Source organism: Gymnodraco acuticeps, unplaced genomic scaffold (genome assembly GCF_902827175.1).
Source record: "Gymnodraco acuticeps unplaced genomic scaffold, fGymAcu1.1, whole genome shotgun sequence".
NCBI lineage: Eukaryota > Metazoa > Chordata > Actinopteri > Perciformes > Bathydraconidae > Gymnodraco > Gymnodraco acuticeps.
In genome coordinates, this window is record NW_022990233.1 from 114,647 (window position 1) to 135,621 (window position 20,975).

At 42.0% G+C, this 20,975-nt stretch overlaps 1 protein-coding gene across 1 annotated transcript in view; it reads left to right on the plus strand.

Moving 5' to 3' along the window:
- The window catches only part of clcn1b (chloride channel, voltage-sensitive 1b), a 58,244-nt gene extending 38,111 nt beyond the window's left edge, over positions 1–20,133 (plus strand). Inside the window, 6 exon segments of the mRNA XM_034218919.1 lie at positions 311–392; positions 1,198–1,280; positions 10,257–10,301; positions 10,427–10,531; positions 13,080–13,166; positions 18,910–20,133. Of these exon segments, the coding sequence (XP_034074810.1) occupies positions 311–392; positions 1,198–1,280; positions 10,257–10,301; positions 10,427–10,531; positions 13,080–13,166; positions 18,910–19,353 (846 nt within the window). The 3' untranslated portion in view covers positions 19,354–20,133.
- Positions 20,134–20,975: the final 842 nt, after the last annotated feature.

Here is a 20,975-nt window from a genome sequence, read left to right on the forward strand (position 1 = left end):
AAGACAATAGGAGGGTTGAAATATTCTATCGTAGAGGGTAGAAGAGTTACTTTAAATGCAGATGTTTTTCTTATATATCTTAAAATGATGACGTTTACCAAGTAACACATCTGGATACTTTTCTCAGCAGCATCCTCGAGTAGCTTTAATTTACTGGTGTGATAACATGATGTAACCTTTGCTCTGTACTCGCTTGACAGTTTTACAACATGACAGGAGAACATCACTGTTTATCGCCTTAGAATAAACCTAGCGTATTATCTCCAAATAAATATTGATGATGCGGTTATGAATGATGCTGTGCCTGCAGACTGCTCCAGGTCAGGAGGAACGTAACGGACCCCTACAGACCCCCAGAGCTCAGGAGCCCTCCACCAACCACTCAGACTCAGGTAACACTCACACTGCACATGCATATAGAGTAGTGCAGGAACGAGTCCTAACACGTTCCCTCGTCTCAGAGTCAACATTTTTTTGAACATGTTTTTGGAAAATAGCTGGAAATGAATGATTCTTGAAGAGTTTACGTGTCTGAAAAACGATGGTTATTAACATGTGGCTGAATAGGACTCCAGAAGTTGTCGAGGACGTGGTACGTCATTACGTCGAACACGTAAACACTCCCGCTAAGTTTGTTTTTCCCCGTGTTCTGCTTGAAAGCAAGTACCTGCCCTCCTGCAAACTGTTAAAACAAACGCTTCAACTTTTCCACTTTTGAATCTGTATTTTTGAATCCTAACAGCTCATTCACCATTTATTACTATCCGTTTACACTGATGTAATTATCTTTCACTCGATTAGAAAGAATCTCTGCTTTTTGGAGTTTCCCTTTCCTATAGTGTGGTATATAGGTTTCAGTGCATGTAAACGGTCTTCAAAGACTCAAATCCCTGTGTTTACTGACTACTTTTATAACTGTACCCCGGCTATAATTGTCTTTAAACTATTCTGTATCTCTTTTATGCATGGTTTTTAGAAATCTGTTTTTCCATTATGTTTATTTATTGTGTTCCTTTTTTTTGTCTTCTTATTATGTGTTAATGTTGATAAAGGTAAAGCACTTTGAATTGCCTCTGTGTATGAAAATGTGCTCTATGAATAAACTTACCTTACCTTTCACCACTTGGGACTGCATGTATGTAAAACAGGTGAATTATGAATAAATAAAGTTGAGTGTTTCTGTACCATTTCCTCCAGACAAGCGCAGGCTGCCATCCGTCAGAGGAGCTCTTCAGAGGCTCTTCTCCTCCACCTCTCTGTCGGGTCAGGCTGAACCTCAGGTAACATCAGCCTCAACCGCTCGTGACCTCTGACCTCTAAATCCTGAGGGTGTATTACTGCTCCGCTGTCGAGGTCGCAGCGACAGCTCAGACAGGGTCAATGTCAAGGTCGGGAAAAATAGTAGTGATGACAGTTTGAAACTGAAGCTTCGAACTGAGCTTCAACCCTGGACTTCCTATTTCATAGAAGCAGTGCTTCGAAGCTTGCTTCAAATCACGTGACATGTGACGTCCGAAGCAGCAACTGCTTCATTTCCTGAATGAATCACTTGACTGGTTCGCGGTCCATTCACGCGATTCAATGCACTGCCTCGTCTCGATTCTGACAGGTGACAGGTTGAAACAGTTTTGAATTTGAGCGCTTCAACACTTTATGACCGCTCTAAACAATGCGCAATGTGTGGGTTGTTGTCGTAGTTTGCGTTGTTGCTGTTGAGTTGTTGTTGGTATTGCATTTGAATTGTAGTATCATTATAGAGCAAGCCAGGAAGAAAGATAGGTCGTTGTGGCTCGTGAAACACTTCGAAATGTGGAGAAGTTCTGAACAAAAAGACAATTATCAGTAATATAAAAACAGTTCAATGTTTTAAGGAATAGATAGCACAGTGGGTAGAGCCGGCGGCCCGAATGCGGCGATGACCTCCGCACAGCTGGTTCAAAGCCCGGAATGGATGTACTTTTAATCATTGCATGCTTTTCAACTTTAATACTTTAATAACTGTTAAAAGGCCCTCTCCTCCCTAAAAAATGTCCAGCACTCTCTAGTCTCTTCTCAATAACCCAATACACACAATTATCAATCTTTAATTGCAAATAGAACATGATATTCAGTCTTAGTGTCGAATATTTTTCAAGGCAAAGATACGTTAAACCCACTGCAGCCTTGCACTTCGCCAGGAGAGGTCGCTGTAACTGAAGCTTCGAGAAATGAACCTATTTCCGACACAATTGTCCAAGTGGTTCGACGCTTCATTCAAAGCTTCATTTTGCCATCACTAAAAAATAGGACCCAAATGCAGATTGAGGAGGGAAGCAGGTTTCAAAATGAAACAAAAAGCAAGCTTTATTTACAAAAGCTGAAAAAACATGAATCCATGAACAGGTACGAGGCACGAGGTAGCATCCAAACAAAAGGTGACTGTGACCAACATGAAGGGAGACATGAACGACAAACAATGAACCAACACCGAACACAGGAAGAGACTAAATACAGGGAGGGGTAATCACGAGACGAGAAACAGCCAGGCAGGGGAGGAGAAACACAAGGGCCACAGGTGAACACAATCAGACAATCAGACACACCAGGGAAACTAACGACAGGGGCTGCTTCTCAGGTCGATTAAATGAAATCCTTGCTTCCCTCACTTGCGTCGTTTCCCTGCGTTTAGTCCCTCCCACCAGGGAAGCATGGAGGGACGCAAGGAAACCACGAGAAGCAGGGAAATGAGTTTTAAGAGTAATGGGACGTCCTTTCCTCCGGAGCGTCACGTGAAGCGACGTCCGTTTGTGATGACGCTGCACAGCTGTTCGTCTGGCAGCAGCCAGCTCTGTACCCGTTATTTCCACAAACACCCCCGCCTCTGTTAGTGCACATTTAGGCAAGGCAAGGCAAGTTTATTTATATAGCACTTTTCAACACAAGGCAATTCAAAGTGCTTTACAAAAAATGAAAGAGATTAAGAAAATGGCATTTAAAATCAGTCATTAAAAAGAAAAGCTAATAAAATAAACATTAAAAGAAAAAATACATGGATAAAAGTTACAGTGCAATTAAACATTAAAAGAAAAAGTACATGGATAAAAGTTACAGTGCAGTCTAAGATATGAATAGTTCAATTAAAAGCAGCGACAAAAAGAAAAGTCTTCAGCCTGGATTTAAAAGTAGTCAGAGTTGCAGCGGACCTGCAGGTTTCTGGGAGTTTGTTCCAGATATTTGGAGCATAATAACTGAACGCTGCTTTACCATGTTTAGTTCTGACTCTGGAGACAGAAAGCTGACCAGTCCCTGAAGACCTGAGAGATCTGGATGGTTCATAATTTAGCAGGAGGTCAGAAATGTATTTTGGGCCTAAACCATTCAGTGCTTTATAAACCAGCAGCAGTATTTTGAAATATATTCTTTGACACACAGGAAGCCAGTGTAAAGACTTCAGAACTGGAGTGATGTGATCCACTTTCTTAGTGTTAGTGAGGACTCGAGCAGCAGCGTTCTGAATTAGCTGCAGCTTCCTAATAGATTTTTTAGTGAGACCTGTGAAGACACCATTGCAGTAGTCCAGTCTACTGAAGATAAAAGCATGGACAAGTTTTTCCAAATCCTGCTGTGACATTAGTCTTTTAATCCTAGATATATTCTTTAGGTGATAGTAGGCTGATTTAGTAACAGTTTTAATGTGACTGTTGAAACTCAGGTCAGAGTCCATGACTACACCTAGATTTCTGGCTTTATCTGTTGTTTTGAACATTGCACACTGAAGCTCAGCGCTAACTTGTATACGTTCTGCCTTGGCTCCAAAAACCATTACCTCAGTTTTATCTTTGTTTAATTGGAGAAAGTTCTGACACATCCAGTCATTGATTTGTTCAATGCACTTACTCAGTGTTTGAATTGGAGCATAGTCTCCTGGTGAAATTGTTACGTAAATTTGTGTGTCATCTGCATAGCTATGGTAACTTATTTTGTTGTTCTTCATTATCTGAGCCAGTGGTAGCATGTAGATGTTAAAGAGAAGAGGCCCCAAGATGGAGCCTTGAGGAACCCCACATGTCATATTTGTCAACTCAGATGTGTATTTACCTATAGAAACAAAGTTGTTTCTGTCCTTTAAGTAGGATTCAAACCAATTCAGAACTGTTTCCGAAAGTCCCACCCAGTTCTCCAGTCGGTCTAGTAATATGCTGTGGTCAACAGTGTCAACGCAGCACTGAGATCTAATAATACTAACACTGAAGTTCTGCCACTGTCTGTGTTTAAGTGGATGTCATTAAAGACCTTTACAAGAGCAGTCTCAGTGCTGTGGTTTGGACGAAAGCCTGACTGGAACACATCAAAACAGTCATTTAAATGCAAGAAATTACTCAACTGTTGAAAAACAACTTTTTCAATGATTTTACCTAGAAATGGGAGGTTTGATATGGGCCTGTAATTGTTCATTACTGAAGCATCTAGATTATTCTTTTTTAAGAGCGGTTTAATGACTGCAGTTTTCAGGGCCTGTGGAAAAATACCTGAGTGAAGAGATTTGTTTACTATATGAAGTAGATCTGAGGCCATGCAAGGCAAAACATCTTTGAAAAATCCTGTTGGAATAATATCAAGGCAGCAGGAGGAGGATTTCAGAAGTTGAATAATGTCCTCTAGGTTTTTATCATTAATCTGATGGAATTGTGTCATGATGTCTGAATTGATGTTAAGTGGAGATAGGGACAACACATTTGCTGTTCCTGATGCAGAGGCACCGCACTGACTGCTTGTCTGATTTTCTGAATTTTGTCAGTGAAAAAGGAGGCAAAATCATTGCACGCCCTGGTGGATAGAAATTCAGAGGCTACTGACACTGGGGGGTTAGTTAGTCTGTCGACGGTAGCAAACAAGGCACGTGCGTTGTTTTTGTTTTTGGTAATGATGTCAGAGAAGAACGATTGTCGTGCGTTTTTCAATTCCAAATTATAGAGGCCAAGTCTCTCTTTATAGATTTCAAAGTGAACCTGGAGATTTGTTTTTCGCCACCTGCGTTCAGCTTTTCGACATTCTCTTTTTTCTGTTTTCACGGTCATGGCCTTTCTCCATGGAGATATTTTCTTGCCAGACACTTCCTTTACCTTAGTTGGAGCAATGGCATCTATAACATTTTTAATTTTTGAATTAAAATGATCTACTAGCTCATTTACTGAGATGTTGGCAGGGGCAAGTGTGGAAGAGAAATTCTGAGTAAACATTTCCCTAGTGTTTTCAGTTAAATATCGCTTTGTGGTTACCTCTTTTTGAACATTTTTGTGAACAGAAATAGAGCTCTCAAAGAAAACACAGGAATGGTCAGAGAGTGCAACATTAATCACCACAACCTTAGAGATATTCAGACCCTTTGAGATAATTAAGTCCAGAGTGTGCCCCTTATTGTGCGTGGGCTCCGTCACATGCTGAGTCAGTCCATAGCTATCAAGAACACAAAACAGTTCTTTAGCCCCCTCTGTCCTGGGGGTTGTCAACATGGATGTTAAAATCACCAACAATGACTAGACGGTCAAAGTCAATACACACTATAGACAGCAGTTCAGTAAAGTCATCAAAAAAGCTTGCACAGTATTTGGGTGGTCTATAGATATTTAGGAACAGAGCTCGAGAGGAGCATTTCAGCCGGAGGGCCACATATTCAAAAGAATCAAAGTTTCCATAAGATGTCTTCCTGCATTGAAGGGCATCATTGAACAGAATAGCAACTCCACCCCCTTTCTTATGCATTCTTTCCTGACTCATAAAACTAAAGTTGGGAGGGGTTGATTCGATAAGAACAGCTGCACTGTTATTTTGTTCAATCCAAGTTTCTGTTAAAAACATAAAATCGAGATTGTGCTCAGTGATAAAATCATTGATTAAAAATGTTTTTCCTGCCAAAGACCTGACATTTAATAAAGCTAGTTTAAGTTTGTTAAACACACTATCAGTCATGTTTTTTGTAACAAGCTGTGGCTGACATGGAATCACTGCTAAATTAGATACACTCACACAAACGTTTGAGCGCTTCCTGTTTCTATGATTCACCGCTCTTAATCTATTACCTATCAACACAGATATCGGCAAAGCTACTGGCAGGCAGGGCCCCGACATGTCCTTGAAAGAGTTGAGAGTGCCATACGCCCTTGAGCCTGGACCCATCACATATCAGTAAGAGTTTGTTGTGTTTTGTACACACACATCCTTATCAGGCTTCGGAGACTGCAGAAGCCCCCTCGAAGGGAGGGGAGGTGGTCGACGTAGGCACGGTGATGGAGACGGGCTAGATGGTGCGGGGGTAGAGGACATGCTGCCAGGGGGGGGAGGTGGTTGACGTAGGCGCGGTGATGAGGACGGGGGAGATGGTGCGCGTCTCCGCGGTGATTTTGGTGGGCGTCGTTGAGGAGCGGGGGTAAAGGACATGGTGCCAGCCCTGCGTATCGCCTTCGTTTGGTCTTTGAACTCCAGGAAGGAATCGGTGCCAACCCTCTGTATCTCCTTTGTGTGTTCATCGATCTCCAGGAGGGTGGGCGAGGGTGAAAGGGTGAACGGAGTATCCTCAAAGGCGTTGACAGGGGGGGGGGGGGGGGGTGGAGACTCCTCCATGTGTCTCATATGTCTCCCATAATCAGAACATTCCTCAGGCGGGTGCAGTGATAATTCTTCAGGGTTTTCTGCGTGATGTGTTGTGTCTTTCTCGTGTTTTGATTCCTCCTGCCGCTTGTCCTTGGCAGAGGGAACAGATTGATGACGCAGGCAGTTGAATATGTTAGAGATAAACAATTTCACTCCTGACTTGTTCAGGCAAACTCCATTTGCCTTGAAAAGATGTCTGCGATCCCAGAAAAAGTTAAAATTGTCAATAAAATGGACAGAATGGTCAGTACAGGCCGTTGAAAGCCAGGTGTTCAGTGCAAACAATCTGCTGAATCTCTCCACTCCTCTTCTGACTGGCGGTAGAGGGCCACTGATGAACACCTCTGCATTTAGAGAGCTGGCAGTTTCCAACAAACATTTAAAGTCTTCTTTCAGCACTTCTGACTGTTGTTTCACAACATCATTTGTTCCAATGTGCAGTACCACATTCTTCACAGTCGGATGTTCAGCCCCAATATGCAGGATCTTCTCAGCCAAGTCAGAGACCACATCCTTGGGAAAACAGAGTACTTTGGTGTTGTTCTTATTACACAGACCTTTTACATCTCTTACAGCAGAGTCACCCACAATCAGAATTTCAGGCCCAGTCATTAGCTTTCCCTCTAGCCTTTTACTTTTAGAGTAGCTATTGGTCCTTACCCTGCTGCGTGAAGAGGACAGGTTATCCAGGTCATCAGATCTCCGGTTCTCGGTCAGCGGAGCGTATCTGTTCTGGATTGGCACACTTGGTGGTTTAGGAGGATTGTTTGTAATTCTCCCTTTAGCAGCTGTCCACGGCTGTTTCCTAGTATGAATAGGGGTTGAAGAGGCGCTCTTCCTGGGTGATAACAATGCAGGCCAGCCGGTCGCATCACAGATTTCGGAGCTCTGGGCTCTGCCTGTTATCCGTCCTCCCAAATCCCATGGAAGTGATTTACTCTTAGGCTTTGCACCCAGAGAGTTCCAGGGAGGACTACCACTTGTAGATTTATTACCTGGTACACAGCCCTCCTGTTCCTTGGAATCTTTGTAGCTGCTAACTAGCTGTGAGTTAGCATACCCTTCTCCATTACTTTGCAACACTGGTAAAGTCGTGTCATTCCCACGACATAGTCCATTCACTTCCACGTTAACTTCTAACCGTTGCATTTTCATTTCCAACACAGCCATCTTCTGTATAAGTTTCTGGAAGTCATTTGTAGAGAACGGAGGCATTTTGCTACCAACTAGCTTAAGCTAAATAGCAGTAGCCTACCAGGCTTTAGCTGTTGCTAGGCCACGCTATTGTAAGACTGACGTCGTCGTAAAAATGTTGAAATATGGCTGAAACCCTCCGTCTATTTACGAAGATGAACTGTCCCAGTGATAAGTTAATGTCCAGGAGCCGCTGCTCGAAGTTTTCAGAGAATAAGAATAGGAAAATCAGCATAAAAAGTAAGCAGAGGCAAGAGCAAGCAGAAAAGCGTCTGCACTGTAAGAAAGATAAGCAAGTAGTTTATCTTTATCTTAAGTAGTTTATTTACTGACATAAACATTAGTATCATCTGTTGTAGATCCAAATACATGAAATAAAATAAGAAGTCATTCTCAAAAAAGATAAACGCCATTCTTAAAATGTATAAACGAAAAAAGCGATCATGAAAATGTTTCCAATAAATGAATAAAAAAATGTTTGACCACTTTGTTGTTTAGATATATCACATATTTGTAACTAAATGATACATGAATTGAAACAAAACACAGTATAAACTGAGGAGTGAGTCCCGTGAGGTTCATGTATTTTCTTCACTCCGCTGGGGTATTGCTCTCATGTCAAGAAGCATCAGATCAGTGCATGCACTGCCTCGTCCAATCAGTGAGCGATACACAGTAAGGGGGCGGGGTGAGTATCTGAGGATTTCATCGGAGGATGATCTGGTGGTTCCTCGGTTATCGCTCCTCCATGATCGCTCCTCGCTCCTCGATCCTCGGTCCTCCGGCCGAAATAAGAGCCATGGGACGGTACTCAAGATGGCGCAGGCAAATCAACTTCCGGTGAGACCGAGGACCGAGGAGCGAGGAAATGAAAATAGTCGACCTGAGAAGCAGCCAGGGAGGAAGACAAGACACAGGGAGAACAGAATTGCAAAATGAAACCGTGACATAAAACTAAGATCGTGACAGTCAACCTCACATGAAGGAGCGTGACATGATGCAAACATGAAGGAGAGGAGGACATGTTGTGAAGTGAAACCACCAGGAGTCATCTTATCATCGTCTGCATTTCAAACTGACTGCCTGTCCATCTGTTAAACACATTAAAAAGATAAGATAGATCGTTTGAAACCAGGAAAAGATGCAAAATTACTGTCCGAAATCGAAGACTATATCTAGTCTCATATCGCATTGACGTTATCAGTATATGGACCAGCAATACTTGAAACCAACGCATCCCAAAAACAGCTAAATGGAAATCTGTTATAGAAATATAACGGTCTAAAAGTTCCCATGTCATGGCCATTTCTACTGATCATAATTCCGTTGTTGAGGTCTACTAGAATAGATTTATATTGTGCAATTTTCCAAACTCACATTGGTTTCTCACAGCATCTCTGTATAGTCTGTGTATTCACTCTCAGTCCTGAACGGCTTGTTGGAGCTCCTGCCCCCCCCTCCCTGTGAGCCCAGTGGCCGTCTGCGAGACAGCGAGACATAGCGAAACCCAGCCCGAACACACACACACACCCGCAGCCTGGCTGGGTGTTTGTGTGTGTGCTCACACACCGACTCACAGCCTCGCCGCGTCCCGCCGTCTCAGGGAGGAGAAATCGGAGGAGCTGCAGCTGAGAAAAGATTGAGTGTGTGAGGAAGTCACACACGTAACGGCTCTGCGGACGTAACGTAACGGCTCCACGGATTGGTCCAATTGGGCCAATGGGTCCATTTGGGTATGGGCGCGTCACTGTACCCAGGAAGAAAAAGAGAAATGTCCAACGAGGCGTTCTGGGGCAGCATAGACAGGTCTTTTCTGTGTTAGAGTTTTACTCGCTACAGGGTGTACTTTGAGGGTTTGTGACTCTGCAGACCGTTTACATGCAGAAAAACCTTCATAACACAAGGGGACGGGTAATAACCGGAAAAGCATGACATGGGACCTTTAAAACACACACACTCTTCCAGAAACACATTCATATCTCTAATGACTGACTCATTTGATTTATAAAACTGTACTAACTGGTTATATATTCTATAGCGCGCTCACATTTATTCATATTACATTTGATTTATTTAAGTGTCAATACTTGTCTCGTGCTTCATATTCATTTTGTCCATAGTGTCCCTCTGTAGTGTATTCATATTTATACTTCTATTCATTTAGTGTTTACACCTGTTTATACTGTTCTTACTTGCTTTAAATATCATGTTTTAGAAACTTATAGTATACACCTTGTACTTTACTGCTTCTTGTGCTAATGCTTACTTTTATTGCAATGACAATGAAGTAGATTGTAATCCAATCAAACATAAACATTATCAATGGCAGACAACAGCAAACATGTGATATAGCCTTATGTTTATAGATAGATAGATAGATAGAAATATTTAAGATAAATAACATTAAAACACCATCTCTCCCTCTCCCTCAGGAGACCACCACCCCCACGCTGACGGACCCCATGTCTCCAGAGGAGGTACTGACCTCTATTGATTTACCTTCCACACATCCAACAGTGTAACAACCAATCAATGCTACTCAATAATTATAAACTCTGTGTACTCTGAGTCTATCTCTCTGCCCTGTGATTGGCTGATGCAGATTAAAGCGTGGGAAGAGGAGGAGCTGGATAAACCAATCGATATGGAGCAGATCCGGATAGACCCCTCCCCCTTTCAGCTGGTGGAGAGGACCTCGCTGCACAAGGTGAGCCGGAAACACCTGGCGGACACGATGTCTCATACAAAGATCATACAGACACTGATTATGCAATTACAAGTCATGGGCAATTGCCATTTTACATTTTTAAGCGGAAGATTTTAAAGGAATAGGTTGAAATTTGGGGACAATACTCTAGTTTTTGTATGAATGAAACAAACAATAGTGGATATATATTGTCTCTGAGTATTAAAAACCGTTATGCAGTGTTTGGACATTTGATATTGTATGTAGTGAGGTGCTGTATTGGTCGAAACTAGCCAAAATCATTGGATAAAAGCTGAAAGAAAAGTGTAATCGGATACAAATCCCTTTGACTAAACTATCGATGTACAGTATAGGCTACATTGAGTGATCTATACTTCAGTATTTTGCATGAGAATAATAATGAAATCTTGTTATAACTCCCCAGATTTCAGCTTTGGCACAAAGTTGCACTTTAAATCTAGTATTTCATCTTTAATTGGGGCTGACCAATCTTTAAAAATGCTGCAAAATATATTTTTTAATAGAAAGAAGCAGCAGCAGTGTTGCATAAATGGGTCATGTTGTTGTCGGCCATGAATCTCTTCCTTTAGGAGAGTAGAATATTTGTTTAACAGTTGGAGCACGATGTTTGTTAGAAGGCTAGGTTTTGCAAAGTCTATCCGTACAAATGCATTATTGACAGACCTGAATAAGTATTACCGTGCCATCCCCACTGATAAACCCTCTCAACACATTCATCTCTTACTCCAACTGCCTTTCTTTGATGCATTGGAGCTCACAGGAATCTGAAACACAACCGATGCAGGCCTTGAGGTTGTTTTGTGGTTTGAATCCGTGCATAGAAATCCTGCTTACAGTTGGATTTTGTAACATTTGGACAGAATCAAGCTAGCTAGGTCTCGGTCTTTAAAGGTCCCCTATTATACTGTTTTTCATCAATGTATTATAGGTCTCAGATATATACAAAACATGTCTCTGAAGTGTTTGGCTCTCAACACCAAAAAGATAATTGAAGCATCCCATAATCCCCTTTGTTTCTTAAGCGCTGATTGTGTGTCTGTAGCTTTAAATGCTAATGAGCTGCTGCTGGCCACGCCCCTCTGATAGATGATTGGTTTAAAAAACACAATGGTGCTCTAGGAGGAGATTCAGGTGATAAAGTGAATAACTTATGGCAACACAAAAGAAAACATGGGAGCGGTGGAGATGAGGAGGTGTCGGCGTTCTGGCGATTTACTCGGAAGGCTTCAGTAGAAGCTGCTGGGAGTCCCAGCAGCTTCTACTGAAGCCAGTCCCCAACTCCGGGGACTTCCGGCCGGGGACTTCGGGTGGCAGTATATGCCGTGAAGTGGTTTGCGGCCTGCCAGTAAACCCAAAGCAGAAGAAGAAGAAGTGACGTCAGGGGCTTCATTTACCTAATCCTTCCCCAGGGACTTATTCCAGTGTGAACGTGATCTGTACTTAGTTCATGAGAACTAAAGAGTTCTGATGAACCTTTGTGGGAAAAGTACTGCGGTGTGAAAGCGCCTAATGGGGACTCCCTGTTAGTTAGCCAAGGGATCCTGGTGTGTGAGGTGCTCCGCGGATTGGTCCATTTGGGCCAATCCGGTCATTTGTTGTTGATTTGGGTTTTCACACGTCAGAGAACCCAGGAAGCAAACTATGGAAAATGAGAAATCTCCAACGAGGCGTTCTGGGGCAGCACAGACAGGTCTTCTCTGTGTTAGAGTTTTACTCGCTACAGGGTGTAATTTGAGGGTTTGTGACTCTGCAGACCGTTTACATGCCGAAAAAGCTCCATAACACAAGGGGACGGGTAATAACCGGAAAAGCATGACATGGGACCTTTAATGTATTAAAACATTAGATTGGTCTCAATCTTCTAATTTAACTCTCGGCAAGATGGTGTTTTAAAATGATCTCCTAGAACGTCAAAGTATATTTTAAAACGTTTCATTTATTTAATTCTCACTTTCATTTAATTATTTTTGGACATTGCTAATTACTGTTTGGTTCTGCTTGTACTCTTCTGTTCTAACTCTCTTTTATCAACAGTTAAAAGGGACCCTTCATCAATGTTATGTGTCAGGTTTATCCTATAAAGACTGTTGTAAAGTTGTTGTAAAAAATGTAAAATGTCAGGGTTTGTATCAGCTTATGCTTAGAAACTAATTTTTTTTAAAAAGTGAACTAGAGTCACAGACTAGGGTTTAATGAAACATAGGGAGGGACGGTCTTTTCCCATGCTGCAAAAATTGCAGCATGGGAAATGTAGGATCCAGTTATTATGGAGCTTGACCCTTGACACATACAAAGTTTGGAGGTCTCTCTTCTACATTTTATTTTGAGTTCCCCAACTTCCTCAATCTTTAAAATCCTGAATTGTAATGCCATTACCTGGTGCTGTATTTCTCCCTATATGTCCTCTCTTCGGGACACATTGTTTACGAGGTGCCGTGCAGCCATGCAGACAGAACGCCGTCACACTACAACACATTAAATAAATAAAGATTGAGATTAACCCCTGACTGTCCTCTCTCTCCCTCAGACCCACACCCTGTTCTCTCTGCTGGGGCTCAGTCACGCCTACGTCACCAGTATTGGGAAGCTGGTGGGCGTCGTGGCACTCAAAGAGGTAAACTCACATTTTATTTGGGTAACACTTTAGAATAAGATACACATATTCACCATCAACTAAACCCCCCTGGGTCTAGACCAGGGGTGGCAAACATACGGCCCGCGGGCCGGATCCGGCCCGGGAGGCATTCCAGCTTGGCCCACGGAGCTGAAGGATTTTGCTAAGTAGGCTACTGTATGAGAGGAGGGAAAAAAAACTGCTATTTTGAATCCTTCCACTAGTGGGCGCACTACCGCACCGGTACCAGTGAGAGCGCAGCCAGACTGTAAAAAAAGTGATGAGTAAGAGTAGTGATTGCAGTCAATAACCTCTGACACTCTCATCCCCAAATGTCTCTGTCAAAAAAGAGAAAAGTGGACACGGAGTGCCGAGTTTTCCAAGAAAAATGGACCGCATCCTATTTTTTTACAGAGGTAAATGGAAAACCTGTATGCTTGGTGTGTTCGCAGCAAGTTGCTGTGCCCAAAGAATATAATATTCGCCGCCATTATGAGACTCACCATGGAGAGAAATACGACTGCTTGCAAGGACAACGGAGAAAAGAAAAGATAAATGACCTGCTATCAGGTCTAAAGAAACAACAGGCCGTTTTTACCCGGAGCCGAGATATAAGTGACGCAGCCGTGAAAGCCAGCTATCTCATTGCTAACGAAATAGCATCAGCCTCAAAGCCATACTCTGAGGGTGAGTTTGTGAAAACATGCATGCTGAAGGCTGCAGAAATCGTGTGTCCTGAGAAGCGACAGGCTTTTTCCAACATTAGTCTAACGAGAAATACAGTGAAGGATAGGAGTGCCGATCTTTCAGCAGATTTGGATAGCCAGAAAAAAATAAAAGTCAAGTCATTCGTAGCATTTTCAGTTGCAATCGATGAGAGCACTGACATTACAGATGTTGCTCAACTGGCCATATTCATTCGTGGTGTAGATGAGACTTTGACGGTCACCGAAGAGTTCCTTGAGTTGGTTCCTATGACAGACACCACTAAAGCGGATGACATTTTTAGCGCTCTCGTTGAAGCACTGGACAGGGTCGGAGTGGACTGGACCCGTGCTGTCAGTCTGGCTACAGACGGCGCACCATCAATGATCGGGAAAAAAGCAGGTGTTGCCACGAAATTCAGGGAGAAAGTACAAGCAGCAAATGGAGGAGATCGTTTTTGGACATTCCACTGTATTTTGCACCAGGAGGCATTGTGTTGCAAGACGTTAAAAATGGATCACGTCATGAAAGTGGTTGTCCAAACTGTTAATTTCATCCGAGCCAGAGGGCTGAATCACCGTCAGTTCGACAGCCTCCTCAGTGATAAAGACATCACCTGTAGCCTACCATATCACACTGAAGTAAGGTGGTTGAGCCGAGGTGCCGTGCTGAAGCGTTTTTCTGATCTACGCGAGGAAATTGGACAGTTCATGGAGAAAAAGGGTAAGCCAGTGCATGAATTAAAAAAACCCAGAATGGCTGCAGGACCTTGCATTTATGGTGGATATTTCAGAGCACTTGAATAATCTGAATATAACGATGCAAGGTCGCAAAAAAGTTGTCACAGAATATTATGACAGCATACGCGCATTTAAGTTGAAGCTGGCTTTGTGGGAGACACAGCTGTCAAGTGGTGACCCTGCTCATTTCCCTCATCTAAGAAATGTGCATATGACCGGAGTTACTGCTGACATGAGTCGGTACAAAGACAACATTACGGAATTGCTGCGGGAGTTTGAGCGGCGGTTTCAGGTCTTTGGTGAGCTTGAGACAGAGTTTGCAGTGTTTCGCTCGCCATTTGCAGTTAAGGCTGCGGATCTGCCCGTCGACATACAACTTGAGATAATCGACTTACAATGTGATCAGGATTTAAAGGACAAATTTGCCTCATCGGACTTGGGCACATTTTATCGGTATCTTTTGCCAGGATACCCCAAATTGACAGCCCTGGCAGCAAAAGTTTTGAGCATGTTTGGGACCACCTACCTTTGTGAACAGGTTTTCTCTGTAATGAACATTACTAAAACAAAGCTGCGCTCAAGACTCACACACAAGTGCCTGAATGAACTCATTAAATTGGCTGCTAGTCAGGATTTTAAGCCTGATATTGATGCCATTGTGAGGGCTAAAAGATGTCAAGTTTCAGGAGCAAATTAATCAGTGACGTGAAAATAAGAACCTACTGAAATATTTGAACATGTTATATTATTATGTCATAGAACATTGTGTATTATAATGTCAATCAGCAGCTGCATTAGGCAAACAATAGTTTGATTTGATGTGGCACTGCCCAACTTCTTTTTAAAATATAGAAATGTTATATCTTCAAGGCAAGGGGGGTAACTCAAACTCCTCACTTAATAGCTCCCACGTTTTTATTTGTATTTTGTGGTGAGTCAGTTCAGGTGGAAACTGTGATCTGTTGTAAAGAACATATGTGTAGCACTTGAAATTGCACTTGTTTTTTCTTAATAAATGTCAGTTTGTTCATAATGTTTTGCGTCTCATTACATGTGGACATTTTCCGAATGTACTTGTAGCCTACTTATTTGCACTTAAACAGAAATATTGTCGTTATAGGGCCTGTGGGTTATTATGCTATGATTTTACTGGTCCGGCCCACTTTAGATCAAAGTGGGCAGTATGTGGCCCCTTAACTGAAATGAGTTTGCCACCCCTGGTCTAGACACTGGTGGTGGTGAATGGGTAGTTGGGTCGGTCTGAAGGGGAGTGGCTTAGCTTGACCCTGGTGGTGGTGAATGGATAGTTGGGTTCGGTCTGAAGGGGAGTGGCTTAGCTTGACCCTGGTGGTGGTGAATGGATAGTTGGGTCGGTGTGAAGGGGAGTGGCTTAGCTTGACCCTGGTGGAGGGGAATGAGTAGTTGGGTTCGGGCTGAAGGGGAGTGGCTTAGTTTGACCCTGGTGGTGGTGAATGGATAGTTGGGGTCGGTCTGAAGGGGAGTGGCTTAGCTTGACCCTGGTGGTGGTGAATGGATAGTTGGGTTCGGTCTGAAGGGGAGTGGCTTAGCTTGACCCTGGTGGTGGTGAATGGATAGTTGGGTTCGGTCTGAAGGGGAGCGGCTTAGCTTGACCCTGGTGGTGGTGAATGGGTAGTTGGGTTCGATCTGAAGGGGAGTGGCTTAGCTTGTCCCTGGTGGTGGTGAATGGGTAGTTGGGTTTGGTCTGAAGGGGAGTGGCTTAGCTTGACCCTGGTGGTGGTGAATGGGTAGTTGGGTTTGGTCTGAAAGGGAGTGGCTTAGCTTGACCCTGGTGGTGGTGAATGGGTAGTTGGGTTTGGTCTGAAAGGGAGTGGCTTAGCTTGACCCTGGTGGTGAAGGGACAGTTGGGTTCGGACCCTGGATTCAGAGGGACAGGAGGTTAAAAGGGGTGGAGGAGGGTTGCATCGAGTCACCTGAAATGACAGCTGTCAGAGGGGGGAGAGCAGATTTAAAAGGGTTAGCGGAGCGCTATGATTGTGAGAATAATGCGAGGTGATTGGTTAAACTGGGAGTGACGCCCCCGATCACTTATTGAGAGGAGAGAGAGTAGTAACATAGACATAGCAAATTAATGAGAAAAGACGGTCTTCCTGGTTGAACTTGCGCTGAGCTTCATTTGTTAATTAACATGCATATTAATAATGTTCTATAATAACGTGCAATTACGTATCTGCCACTACGTTTTGTTGCACTACTAAATACTGTTAATCTTTACATTAATGATGTGACCGTCTATGTTTCCTGTAGATATTTAATTGCTCTTTTTACTGCACTGTTAGTGTAGTTTTGCTATTATGCTGCTGTGTTTATTGTATTTTTGTAACTCTGGCACAACAATTTCCTTCAGAATTATTAGAGCCAAACTTCTATCTTATTAGTGAACACATTCTGAGTTAGAAATACCTCATTTTAAGTTATTTGACACAACTAACACTTGTAGTTTCATGTCTTGTTACATAAGAATAGATAATATCTGTTAGGTGTTATTATGGGAGAATTACTGTTCTTGTGGTGCTGCTGCCTTATTAGGCCCATATTGAGCGTATTAAGACCAAAACTCATGTACAACAACGTCCTTACTTGCAACAAATAAGCACTAATTAGAGGGTTATTGAGGAAAAACTCTCAACTAATGGCTTATTACTTGTAGAATATGGTCATGTAGAATAAGGCATTAATACGTGTTTAATAATGACTAATAAAGAGTCAATAAACTGCGAACTAGTTGATGGTGAATATGTGTACCTTAATATAAAGTGTTACCTTTATTTGTACTCTATCTGCATATCTGTTTGTCTCCTCCATTGCTTTGATGCGGTATGACGGTGAGCTGTGGTGATCTCAAGTTGGGGCAGTTGTTTCTTTAATGCTTCACACTCTGATTCATGCAGTTATTACATCAACTCGATTCTCTGCGTTGGATGTACGCGTTCATACGTCGTCACTTCAACACATTTTATTAACCTTTATGTTGTGTTCGGGTCTCCCGTGACCCGTTTCAAGTTAAAATTATATAATAACTACCCTCTAGTTTTTTTTATCGGAACAAGGCTTCATGATATCCTCCACAACAGCTATGTAAACACTACAAAACAGATTTTGACAATTTTACCCAAGTCTGAAGGTCTCTAAAAAAAAGTGTTTGATTTGGTGTTCGGGTCTGGGGAAACCCAGCAGAATTGTTGTGGGTCAAATTTGGCCCAATCAAGATTCATCTTTGACTTTAGACACCCCTCCCCCACCTCCTTCATCCACTGTAACAATAATTGTTCGCAACATGCACCTGGTCTCCCTCTGCCTCCCCTCCCTCCACGGGAACTCGACCTTTCTCAAAGAATATGTGCACTAACACTTGAACCTGAACACACATATGCATGTGTGCAATATGTGGTGTGATGTGTTTGGGGCCATAAGTAATTACAACAGGATTGTACGGTTATGAATGCATAATAAGTTAGTTATGATGTAGTTTAAACAATATTGGATGATAGTCATTTATTTTTTTGTGTTTTGGACTCAGATAAATCATGGGTCAAAATTGACCCGCGAACACCATGAACGGTAACAGCTTTCGAACACAACACAAGGGTTAATTGACTTATATTGAACATACAGTATATGTGCTTTGTAAAAACACAAATCTCAACCCTTTACAGTACATACAGTCTAAATAAACCAAAACATTTGTTGCTCTACATCCTAAAGCAGTTTTTAAAAAAATGATTTAATAATAATTAATTAATAAAAAAAATAACAAAACAGTCCAAAACATTTTTTAAACTAATAAATGATAGAATTAAACTAATTCAAATAAATGACTAAATAAATACATAGAAAACCAGTCAAATTAATTGAAAACATATATATAGTTGTTAATCATGTCAAGAAAAAAATGTATGAATAAAAAAAGTATTAAACAATTTAATTTAAAATAAATAAAAATTCTTATAAGAAATAATCACCTCAAGAAAAAATGTGTTAATTAATCATTTGAGTAAAATTCATATAATAAAGAATATAATAATTGGATAAATTCATAGATTTGAAATAAATTAAAATGCATATAAGTAATAATATTGTAAAGAAAAAATAACTTAAAAATGTAATACATTGTCAAAAAAATCTACCAAATTGGAAATATATTATATATTACATATATTACAATTCATATAAATAAAGCTTATAATACAGGGGGGGTCATATTTAAAAAAAAAAAAAATCTGATTGTATAACGTTGATATATTTTCTCTCTCCAACAGCTACAGAAGGCGATCGAGGGCTCCACTCGCAGCGGGGTGAGGCTCCGCCCCCCTCTGGCCAGCTTCAGGGACACCAGCAGGAAATCCAAGAAGCACCAACTCCCCCCGTCCACCCCTTCCTCCCCCACCCGGGACAGAGACCTGTGGGGGGGGGAGGGCAGCCGGAGGGAGGAGGGGGAGCTGGTGAGGAAGGAGTCCAAGGAGGATTTCAAAGGAAAAGCGTCCTCCTTCAGGGGAGTTCCCGGGGGGGACGGTGCCCCTTCCTCCTCCCCTGGGAGCACTAGAGGAGATGAAGGTGTTTCACAGGAACCCTCCACCTCTTCTCCTTCCTCACCTTCATCACCTTCACCTCCTTCCTCCCCCGTCTCCCCCACCTGCCCAGTGTTCACTCTCTCCTCGCTGCAGGAGCACAGGGAGAGCGAGGACTCGGACGAACCCATATAAGCTGGCTTCAGGAGAACAGACTTTTTTACCTTCCTCTCATTTCCCTCCTCTTCCTCACCCAGAGGATGGGGAGTTGTGCTCTCCGCAGACTCTCTGCAGGACGACAAGTGAACACAAAGCTCCTGAAAGCTATAGGATTTTTTTTTCTACTCTTCACACAGTCTCACTTTTTCACTCTCAGGATCTCAGGGGGCTTCCTGTGTCTTTTGAACTGCAGACGGACGAATGTTCAATATGTAAACAACATGTTGAATGTATCCGTACAGCATGCATCAACATATCTGTTTATTGGATCAAAAATGAACTGACAGCAATGTATTGTATGATCATGAAATAATATATTGATGAAGACTTAATTAATTAATTTGTCCTGGAGGTCGAAGAGACCATGTATTTTAAAGTTTACTGATTGAGGTTAATTTAAATTATAACTTACATGTATCAGATATTTGCTGTATGGTAAATATTCAAATCAGTATTACCAGTCTGTAATTTAATAAATAAATAATAAAATGTCTACTAGCTTATTTTAAGTAGCTAATACAAACAAAGTGGTGTGGATTTGAGCTAAACGCTAATGTCATGTTAGCATAACATACAGGTAAGATGTTCGTAATTGAAGTTGACCGTGTTAGCATGCTAACATTTGCTAACAGGCACAATGACAGTTGACGCTGATGGGAATGTGAGTTTTGCACGTCGCTGTGTTCAGACCATAGACTGTATATATATATCAGGGTTTCCGCTAGGATTTTTTCTCGCCGGTCAAATGTCCGGACAGAATTTATTATACAGGACACATTTGAAACTTACCGGTCATGTTTTAATAATAATAATAAAAATTGTGTGCCAGAGTTTCCGTTAGCAGGTAATTACCGGACTATGACCGGATATGCTGATGTTTAAAACTCAGTTAATGGGAGTCATTTTTATATTGCTTCAGTTTATAATCGTAACAGATCGAAAAATTCATATTCATTTTTCAATAAATGATTCCTCAAACAACAAACAACATAATTATTACATTCAAAGAAACTACTTGTAGTAGATGAAGTACATTATTCAAAAATTAACTTTGAATAATAACACGGGAGAAACGGATTCTCTCTTTTCCCCTCTCCCTCTCTCTCCCTTGACAGCCCGTCAGTTTCTCATGCAGCTCGCTAAAACAGTGGGCGGGGCTTCAGGTGATTATGCAGCAGCTGATCTGATCTCTCTCTCTTGTCCGGTTACACTTCACTCGCGTTTATGTCCATATCGATTAGATCCAGATCTCCTGATCGGCCTTTATAGAGAGCACAGATCAAACTATTAAGAGTGAATATCGGCCGATAATGATCGGCGGCCAATCGATCGGAGCATCGGACATTTTGACCGGCAGGTTTTGAATTTACCGGTTTTTATTACATTTTACCAGCTAAAAACCGGTAATTACCGGCTAACGCATATATATATATATAAATAGACGTAGTGTGACGTCACCCACAGGCAGGGGCGGACTGGGACTAAAATTCAGCCCTGGAAACTGACCCAGTCCGGCCACATGAAATGTCAAATGTTAGAAATCCGCTGTTTATTATTTAAAGTTTTACGTCCGATTCGCTCCTTTTTTCCTCTCTGTA